Source organism: Taurulus bubalis, assembly GCF_910589615.1.
Source record: "Taurulus bubalis genome assembly, chromosome: 14".
Taxonomy (NCBI): Eukaryota; Metazoa; Chordata; class Actinopteri; order Perciformes; family Cottidae; genus Taurulus; species Taurulus bubalis.
This window is the reverse complement of record NC_136602.1, coordinates 25594941-25605796: the sequence shown is the minus strand read 5'-3', so window position 1 is coordinate 25605796 and position 10856 is coordinate 25594941. Positions and strand designations below refer to the sequence as shown.

At 41.0% G+C, this 10856-nt stretch overlaps 1 protein-coding gene across 1 annotated transcript in view; it reads right to left on the bottom strand.

Annotated features, from left to right (window-relative positions):
* Positions 1 to 4871: 4871 nt before the first annotated feature.
* LOC306746428 (sodium/potassium/calcium exchanger 3-like) overlaps positions 4872 to 10856 on the bottom strand; it is a gene marked incomplete at both ends in the record, with an annotated part of 79548 nt that continues 73563 nt past the window's right edge. The window contains 6 exons of the mRNA XM_079229342.1: positions 4872 to 5021; positions 5711 to 5776; positions 7574 to 7686; positions 8237 to 8351; positions 9652 to 9818; positions 10030 to 10270. Coding sequence (XP_079085468.1) covers positions 4872 to 5021; positions 5711 to 5776; positions 7574 to 7686; positions 8237 to 8351; positions 9652 to 9818; positions 10030 to 10270 — 852 coding nt within the window. The remainder of the gene's footprint in view (positions 5022 to 5710; positions 5777 to 7573; positions 7687 to 8236; positions 8352 to 9651; positions 9819 to 10029; positions 10271 to 10856) is intronic.

Here is a 10856-nt window from a genome sequence, read left to right as displayed (position 1 = left end):
CAACCGGCCTGGTCAGTGGTCAGTAAATCTGCGGTTTGCTAACAACACCCTTGAACAGTACATTATTGACGATACAGTACTGCCCCTCGTACCTTATTGCTTAATTAAGGCATGACATGTTTCTACTTTTTATAACGTATACCATGCAGTGAATTTTTAATGGCAAATACTATGCTTAGATTTTGTTATGGCAGACCAAAGGGACGTCATATAATATTTTTTTATTATAAACAATAATAATAGTCCTGTAATATGATATATCTATATAACAATTAAACAGGCTGAAATTGGCCATTCTGCCTCATGAGTACTTTTGATACTTTAGGTATAGGTTGCTGTTAATACTTCGGTACTTTTACTTCAAATACACAATCATCTTGAATGCCGGATGTTTACTTGTAATTGTACCCACTTGTATCACTGTATTTGCTTAAGAAAATGATCTGAGTACTTATTCAACTCTCCCTTAAAATGTAATGTGTATTTCTGCACATATGTGCGAGTTATTAGTTCCAACAAAAACTTACTACAGGACAAGGCTTGTGTTACCTTAAGCAAAGACTTTATTAATGCTCAGGTAGCAAAATGATCTCTAAAATTACATTTGAAACATCTAAACACAAAGTCAACCATTCTGTTGAAAAGTTGTGTATGAAGAGGTAAAGCTTGGATGCGTAGAGAAACGCATCGTCTACAAACACTCACTCTCCATCTCTTATATCCTACTAGCAACGGCATGCAGTCATCTAGGATATCCAGTTCGAACTAAATCCAGTGCCATCTAAAACTCATTGGACTCTGACCCCAAAGTACATAAAGATTTACCATGAATAATTTATTATATTGAAATATCTCCATGCGAGTAAACAAAGGACAATAGCTTCAGAGGTCTCAAACACATCAAAGGGGGGCACAAGGGAGACCTAGGATCTATGAAAATATATTCAACAGATATACAGATTGAGACAAAAAATATATAAATACATTTACACCTATCTTTATACATTTGTACATTAGCAATATCACCCATGTGAATATCACAAATTATTTAGAAATCTCCTCTACAAGACGCCTCTTTTCAAAATGTGAGTGCCTTTGTGGTAGTTTGGTTGGTTTCAGAGACATGGTGTCGGTCCTGCAGTGAATAGCCGCACAGAATGCAGTGAACCAAATCATCTGGAGCATCAATTGTTCAAAGGTAAAGTGCATGATACAGATATTTTCTGATATATATGACAAACTGAAAAAACGCTTGGGTTATAAAGATACTGGTAATACTTCAACACATGAAAGGATGATTGATGCCTTGTAACCAGTGTTTTTTCTTAACAGCCAGCATATTGTATGATATAAAGTAAATATCTGTATCTTACCCAACTGAAGATGAGCAGTAGCGAGGTTGTGGCTTGTGATGGCTACTGTTTGAGTCAGGAGTGCTACAAGACACATAACGCTTAAATATTCACCTCAAAATCACCAAATGTTGATGTTTTGAAACTTAACTTTGATCAGTGTGGATTTTCAAAGTAGTCATCAGCATTTGGGGATTTAAAAGAGATACATTTTATTTCTTTGGTCCCATGACTTCCTAACAATTTCCTTGAAAGAAAATGCAGGTTTCTTAAGAACATCCTGGGAAACTAATGTAATTTGAAATAATTCTAATAAAAAAATACAATGCTCAGTTGGTACAAATCCAATTAGTAATTGCTAGTCTATCTTAAAAAGGGGAACTATGCGCAATTTTATAATGCATGTTATGCGTGTTATTCCAAATTAGTGATGCAATCAAGTGTAATGTCTGGACCTGCTCATACACGTTGAATTGGGAAAGATGTTAAAGTTGTTAAAGATGTTAAAAATGACACAGAGAGAGTATATGGGTACATACACAACAACAGATTAAAGCTCATTTGGGTATTAAAAAGAAAAGAAACAGTGTATGGGTCCACAACATCAGTCAGTTACAGTTTCAATATATAAAGGCATCTTTACTTTACTTTAGCTTAATGTATCTCCGTCACTTTTCCCATTGATTAAGGTATTGACAGTTCTAGCAGAGATTTATGGAAGCCCACTTTTCTGCCAGGAAAAGACAGACATGTTAGAAAGGATGAATGTAAAATAAGTCAAAATCAAATCTAATTGATGAATAAAAGTGTCATTTTATTTTGTAGCTAGATTTTACTTATAAGATGTATGCAAAAGGATGAGATATAATAATGTAAGTCAAAATTAGGTTTGTAAATTAAAGTAAAAATTGTGATATAGTCAATAAAATAATAATAGTTTTGACTTGGTATTTTAATTTGACTTACAAAGTAAACATTTTGACTAATGATTACTTTTATTTTTGTAACTCCTAGCATTCAATGTCTTTTTTGGTGGAAATGGGCTTCCAAATAATTCCTCTGGAGATCAGCAACTGCTTAAAAAACGTTACAAAGTTCTTTCAGGGACTTTCAAATCAAATTATTAGGAAATGATGGGACGTATTGTAACATTTCTACCCATATATGACATGCTTATGATGAAGAAAAGGATTACCTCAGATAGTAAACATCAATGCCTCCTTTAGGCAGACATTACAGCCAGAATTGGATGATGATATAATACCATTCATTTGATTATGCTGTGTGAACGGAGCACTGAGTTGCAGGACTGTATGTTAATAACAGTCCTGTTTTGATTGTGTGTATAGTTCCCTTTCAAAAAGAATGCAGTGTGACATATTGACAGACACCATTAACAATTGGAGTACGTTATGTTAATGTATCTTTGATGATTAACACAGCATATTTACATATTTGTATCTGCTCATAGTTATTGCATTACACAAGATTCAAAACACATCTAAACCCTGTTTTCCGGTCATAGCACAGAGTACTCTGCCTGTGTCTCTGAAATAAATAAATATGTAATATATATATATAAACAAAAAAACAACGTCTTTTTTTTTACATTCGAAAGACAGTTTTTCTTCAATTTTATATTACTGATGAATAAATTAAAAATATCCCTGAAACAAATCAGACTTAGTTGAGTTTTAGCAATTGTCTTCCATCTGAAAAAAGGAGAAGTTTAGAGCTCTAAAAGAAGTTTAGAGCTCTTTAAATTAACGTATCTGGAGGAAAAAGCAGACAATTTGATGGATACTGTGAGAATGGACCGACTCCGTGGAGGAAGTCTTTGAGGCCTCGACCAATAGTGGAATAAAAAATCCCCCGTCTGGGTTTTCACAAACCACATTGTACATGCTCTAAAAACTATATGAATATTTATATCTACATTTTTTTTTATTACCACAAACCTACCATATCTGGACAAATCTAGACATTAGGCATTACAAAATACAAAGAACTCCTGGATAAAAATAAAGTTGACACCCCCATCCTGAAAGTATTAGAGCTGGGGTAAAAGTCCTGATGCTTTATACTGCATCTTTACGCTACTCTATTAATACCTCACTTCCTCTTTTGGGCAGCAGAGGAAGTACCTCGCCCAACTTGCTTGTCTGTCGCTTCTAGATAATGCCGCCACCGCTTTTGAGTCTATTTGGTCCGTGTCTTCCAGAAGAGGAAAAAGCAGCAGTTCAATATTTCTGGTGGCAGCGCAGACTTACGACAGCTCTCCACAAACAAATCCTCCCAAAACACAACACTTGCTTCCCTAAAACCTCGACCCGATAACTTCGACCAAACCTGCTTCATTTTACAAGGATGCTCTCCTCATAATCAGCATGCATTGAGGTGAGAAACAGTTCTCTCTGTGAAGCTAGTTTAAGCTCTTCAGTGCAAGTTTGACTTCTGTTTTTGTTCACACACACACACTCACTAAATAAAATCATTCATGAAACCAACGAGACAAATACCTCCGAAGGAAAATTGTGCTTGTTTTACACGAGTGGTCGTCCGTAAAGATCTTAGGTGTTGATTTCAGCAACCCGGGTCCATAAATAAAACCTGCCCGGGTGTTTGGTGACCTCCGGAGGAGAAATGTGCGTATGACATGAATAAATAATAAATATGACTTCTGGGGGGTATTTACAGAGGTGTGCTATTTACAGAAGGGAAAAGGAAAAATAAACTCTCATCTCATAAAGCGAATTCATCTCCAGTACAAAACATAGAAGCTACAGCTGTGATGCTATTTAAGTTAATTAATAAAAAGGTGACTGAATAATGCCCTTGTTCTGAGGTGGGGCACAAACTGGAAATCTCAATAATCCTAAAATGTACGTTGTCTGCACCACAGCGCTAACCTAGACCCCCCACCCACTTACAACATTGCTTTTATAATTATTACTCTCAACTAGTCGAATCTGAAAGACCCAACTTTTCTCTCAGGAAAGGTTAGCAGCTAGTAAACCTTACTACTTTCATAACTATATACGGGGCGGTTTTCAAAATAAAAGTCCTCAGAGGCGAGCAGTAGTCGGACAAACAGGTGTTGTTGTTGTTGTTGTTGTCGTGGCTGTTGTCCGCTGTCCTGTCCTGTAAGAAGGCTTCTATGTCGTCAGTCATCTCCATCTCTGCCCCGCCCACACAGCTCCATATTGCACAGAGCAGAAAGACAGGGATGTGGGATGTCTTCTTGTGAATAAGGGGAACAGCAGGAAACGGAGTGAATCGGACCCTGTGTCAATTGTTTTTTTGCGAATAATTCTTGCGGTTGATTAGATTTAGAAATATACCTTCTGGTTTGCATTCTATTGCCGGACACCGCCACATCTGTGCTTAAAACTTCACGTGGAACTCCTTGCAAACACTGCTTCTAGTGTTGATGTGTGCAACATATGTATATCAGTGTGTGTGTGTGTGTGTGTGTGTGTGTGTGCGTGTGTGTGTGTGTGTGTGTGTGTGTCATCAGTCTCAGTCATCCCGGCAGGTTGGCAGGTTGACAAAGGTGAAGATGTTGTACTCGATGAGGCAGGAGAAACACAGGAAGACGGAGTAGAGGAGGAGACACGTGAAACCCAGGCGCTTGTCCAACGTCCACTTGTTTAGGTGAACTCCCAGGACCTGGATGGACAGAGACGAGCAGGGGGTAAACAGATCATAGGCAGAGGGGTAAACAGATCATAGGCAGAGGGGTAAACAGATCATAGGGAGGAGAGTAAACAGATCATAGGGAGGAGAGTAAACAGATCATAGGGAGGGGGGTAAACAGATCATAGGGAGGAGAGTAAACAGATCATAGGGAGGAGAGTAAACAGATCATAGGGAGGAGAGTAAACAGATCATAGGCAGAGGGGTAAACAGATCATAGGCAGGAGAGTAAAAAGATCATAGGCAGGAGAGAAAACAGATCATAGGGAGGAGAGTAAACAGATCATAGGGAGGAGAGTAAACAGATCATAGGCAGGAGAGAAAACAGATCATAGGGAGGAGAGTAAACAGATCATAGGCAGGAAAGTAAACAGATCATAGGGAGGAGAGTAAACAGATCATAGGGAGGAGAGTAAACAGATCATAGGGAGGAGAGTAAACAGATCATAGGCAGGAGAGTAAACAGATCATAGGCAGAGGGGTAAACAGATCATAGGGAGGAGAGTAAACAGATCATAGGGAGGAGAGTAAACAGATCATAGGGAGGAGAGTAAACAGATCATAGGGAGGAGAGTAAACAGATCATAGGGAGGAGAGTAAACAGATCATAGGCAGACGGAAGCAGACGCATGGAGAGAGGAGTCAGTCAGTCATGTACTCACGGTCAGAAACACTGACGCCAGCAGGAGCCCCACGGAGAAGATCAGTCCTTTGCTGTTTAGTTTGATCTATGGGAAGATAACGTGGAAGGAATCAGTGCTGTTACAGAAATGTGAAGAAAAATACGAACAGAAAATAACTTTTGGAACTACCCTTTCATCACTTTCGCAATCTTAAACAGATAGTTTGGATGTTTTGAAGTGGGGTCATATGCGGTACTTGTGTCTAACCTACAGTATATGTCAGTGGTGGGCCGTCAGGGCCTTCTAAACTGGCCTAAACAGAATCACAAAGTTATAGCTATTTTATAAAAACATTTCTTTTCACAAATACACTACATGTATTATAATTATTTTTCCGTATTAGCTTATTTTCTCACTGCACAGCTCCTGTCTTCCTCTGTTGCTCTGCTTCCAGCCTGCAGTGCTGCTTCCAGTGCAGCTGGAGAGTTTTTATATAATCAGATTTCACCTCTTACTCTATGGAAGGAGAGAGGCCCAAGGCCTTCTAGCTGGCCTTTGCAGATTAAAGTACATAGGGACCTTATTGTTGATTGTCATAGACTTCGACCAATCAGATCTTTAGTTTGACATGCTGGGCGTATTCTTTGACGTGCCAGGGCCTGCAAGGTGGCCTGGAAGTACGTCAGCATTAACATGCGCTGTGATTGATCAGTGGGCCAACGTGACTTCTGTCAACAGAAAGCTAGCTAGCTGCTAGCAGAGCTCAGTACGAGTAAGAAGAGTTCAGGCTGAAACATAAGAGAAGTTATGATTTGTTTGTGTTTTGCTTGGTTTAGTTTTTTTAATGGCTGAAGGAGGAGGAGAAACACACTTGGTGGTGGATTTACTGACAACGCCTTTCTCACGGAGGGTTATGGGCATGTTTGGCGGTGACGATCCTCACTGGCGTCCAAGGCCATCGAGAAAGAGCTGTTACTGAAGCGCACCGATAAACTGTACAACCGCGTCATTGAACTGTTTGTTAACAAAGAGAGGCGGATGGACTCTGTCTTTAAGTGAACAGCATTTGTTGAACGAACTGCTTGTTGTGTTTTTATATCTGCAGTAGCGTTGTGTTAATGTGTCTATGGTGTTGTTTTTACTATATAGTTAATATCGTTCCTTCTGATCGTGGCTCGTGCTCTTGAGTGTGCTGTGTTTTAGTGCCGCAGTTTTGTTGGATTGTTTTGTCATGTTTTGTTATAACTAAATGTGACTGGTTCAACCTACAGTAGATGTATAATGTCTAACCTACAGTAGATGTATAACCTACAGTAGACTTATAACCTAAAAAGCATCTACTTGATCACCATTAAATAATGTTTGTCTCCATATATTGTGTTGACGTGGTTTGTGGATAAGAGAGGCATTTTGAACAATTTTTTATAATAAAATAAAATAGCACGTGTATTTAGGGTTTATGATTGTTCAAACATCCAAATGCATTGGCTGTTTTGGTTTATTTTTTGTTATAATAAAAAAAAGCCACTGCACCTCAGAAGTTTGCTGACAGGGTTTAACAAAAAAAAAGACAACCTTCATTGTGTCACCCTTTTGTGTGTCCTTCTCTCTTATTTCCATCTAGGATACCCGTGTTTTGACTTTTGGCATGACAACTCCCATCATGCGTTGGGTGAGGCAAACAACAAGTGCTAGGTTTCACCATGGATTGTCACGCTGCTTTACAAACTAGCCCTTGATGGGTGCAGACAACAATCTAGATCGCTACAACTGAAAGAGAAGAGAAGTTCGAAAGCTCAAATATTTAGTCTATGAGCACCTATCACTGCACTGGTTCCAGTAGTATGTGTTTCAGTAGTGTCTGCAGGTTTTGATCCTGAGAAGAGAGGGTGCCATACTCACGTCCGAGCCATAGTTGATAGCCAGGGTCTTCAGGGCCCAGGGCAGGCCGAGCCCCACCAAGATATCAAACACGTTGCTGCCAATGGAATTGGACACGGCCATGTCTCCCATTCCTGCACAAACGAGATGGAGACGGTGGTGTGAAGCAGTGGAAACGGAGAGAACGGCAAAGGAAAGGGACAGAGAGACGGCATCAAGGGAAAAGTGAGTGGGCAACCAGGAGACAGGAAGTTACATTTAGGGTGTGCACAATTTCGGAAAGAGCTAGGTTGACATCGGCGAGATCAGTGGAGCTATCTGTCCGACTGACATCCCGCAGAAACAAGGAAGCGACAGCCACTACAAAGCAACTAAATGTCCCCCACATACACACAGTGACAGACAGAGCCAGTTACATATTTGATGAGGGGAGCAAAAATAAGCACAGATGAAAAGGATGGAGGAAGGGACCCTGTCTTCTTTTAAAGCCTCGCCACAGGGACAGAAGAGGCCACCCATCTCTATCTCCCTCATCTCCTGCCCTCTTCTCTGGCTCTTTGATAGTGGCTTCACTTTGATGCTGCTGTTTGGCTTCCACTGGGGCCGTAGGTGTGTGTGTGTGTGTGTGTGTGTGTGTAATAACAATTTGGTAGCCTGTCATTTTGTGTGTGTATGTGTGATTACCTTGTCGTGCCACTATTAGGCTGGCCATGCAATCAGGGACGCTGGTGCCGGCCGCCAGGAAGGTGATTCCCATGATGACGTCTGGGATGCCGAGTGTGAAGCCGATCACTGTTACCTGACAGGTAAGCAAAGACGGAGACTATTACTGCTTGTATCTTTGGCAATTGTGTGTGTGTGTGTGTGTGTTTTTAAACGACTGGGGAGAAATGAGGGAATAAAAACGCTTTCAACGAACGAATAAGACTAAATGAAATCCTCAATAATCAATATTTGCTCATATTAACAATTGATCATGGAAAGACGGAGCTCGTATATGAAGCCACGCAGAATGATCACCTGACTTGCAGTTTCCCTCAACTCTACAAAACTCATTCAACTTATTCCCAGCAGCAGCCGGAGCTCAGACTAACCAAATGTACGGCATCACCAGTACAAGTTTGTTTGAATTGAGGGTAACGCATCATGACGCATTGGGTGCACACTTAACTGTTGCTGGTCTCCTGTGCAGATCCTTCATAGTCAGGTAGGCAAACATTGCCAATGACAAATAAATTGAAGCTTTTTGGAGCTAATTTACAAAACGTTACAGCTAAACACATCACAAAAACGCATTGTGCAAACCCTGTCTTCTATCTTGCTCTAAATGAACTCAAAAGTTATATAGTATGCCATATTATAGCCTACGCTGATACAATAAGACAATTAGTATGGATATGTTTTGGGATTAAGACTAAAAAGCAGTTTAAAAACAGATACATACAAGGCCAATAATGGTGGCGAGAGTGAGTAAAGCCCTTTTGTTCAAAGTCTAATCAAAACAGCTAAAAAGATGCTAAAAATGATAGCTCTATGAGCCAATATCTGCACGTCTATTAACTAATGCCAATGTTCTTTGTATATGGCTACAATTTATACATTTGACATGTTAAAGGTCCAGTGTGTTGGATTTTGTGGGACAAAATAAACAACTGAAGCAAAAAGCATTATGTTTTCGTTAGCTTAGAATGAGCCTTTGATATACCCGTTAGCTTAGAATGAGCCCTTCATATATCCGTTAGCTTAGAATGAGCCCTTCATATATCCATTAGCTTGGAATGAGCCCTTCATATATCCGTTAGCTTGGAATGAGCCCTTCATATCTACTCGGGGAGCGGATCCTCTTCACGGAGTGTGTGCCGTGAAGCCCAAAACAAAGGCTCAAGAGAGGCCTTTTTGCGTTTTTACGTTACCCGAAGGCCCACATAGTTCTCCGACACCTCACCACTAGATACCACTAAATCCCACGCACTGCTCCTTTTACTGCTCCACGAGACATTAAAGGATTTCAACGCATATATATAGAAAAGTATATAATAACATAATACTATAATTTGTCTCGTTCGCCTTCCCCCTCTTTTTTGTCTCCTGTCTCTCACCATCCAGACCATGACGTAGGAGAAGGCGGCGATCCACAGCGTGGAGCAGAAGAAGGACAGCATGAAGTAGTTGTCCCAGCGCGGCGTGGAGCTGTTGGGGACGGTGAAGTACAGCAGCAGACACAGAGGCCAGCCCACCAGCCACTTCAGCTTGTTACACCCCCCGGCTGCAAACACACAGGGTCAAGGGTCAAGGGTCAAGGCTGAGATACACAGGATGAGTATTATCCCCCAACACACTATACACACCCCTCTAAAATGGTCCACCATGAGAGCAGTTAGCTGTCCTATCCTACTGTGTGTGTGTGTGTGTGTGTGTGTGCAGCAAAAATAGTAAATCTTTGACAATAGCACATCCCGCCCTTCTCCAGCAGGTACCTGGGCACTGGAAGGGCACTAAGGGTCCCCCTCTATCCTCCTCTTCTTCCTCCTCGTCGTTCTCGTTGTTCTCGTTGTCCTCATTCTCCGTCTCGTTACCCGCCTCCTGGTCGTCACGGCGAACGCCGCCACCCCTCTCGGTCCCGGACATCCCGTTTTCTATGCCCCGCCTACTTCCTCCTTTGACTGGACCGTCGGAGTCGCCGTTGGTCAATGTCCGCGTGTTGATTAGACGCTGCCTCTGTTAAATACAAACGTATTGATGGAACTAGCCTCTTCCTCCTCAAACAGCAGCTTCATCAAATAAAAATTAAAGCATCTTCCCCTTTTAAGCCGGTGGATGTAATATAGGTTTTTCAAGATTAGAAGTAGACTGTAGTTATAAGCTGATGTGAGTTTGCAAAATCCCCCCACATCCACTCAGCTGTGGGTCGGTGTGCTTTGATGCTCTGCAAAAGATTGTTTGCAATAGAAGAAACACCACTCTATGATTTCATTTTTTAAAGGACTTTACAGACCAGATCGATACGCGCGTACACAGCAGAGTCAGAATCCCTCCTTCAATCTTTGAATCCCATAATTGGACTGCTTTAAGCTGTGAAGCTAACACAGCCACAGACTGATGTTATGAAGCCTCCAGTTCAGTGTTTTTTTGTGTGCAAATCTCTGGTGGAGACCTGTCAAGCACAGTCGGCGCCTGGTGCAGCCCAACATGACCTTCTCAAAGAGGCTCTGACATGTCTTTTCCCTGCGGCCACTACTAATCAGAAATGGCAGCAACCTTTTTTCTTTTTCTTTTGCAGTGTGCCCGTGAGTGTGTGTGTGTG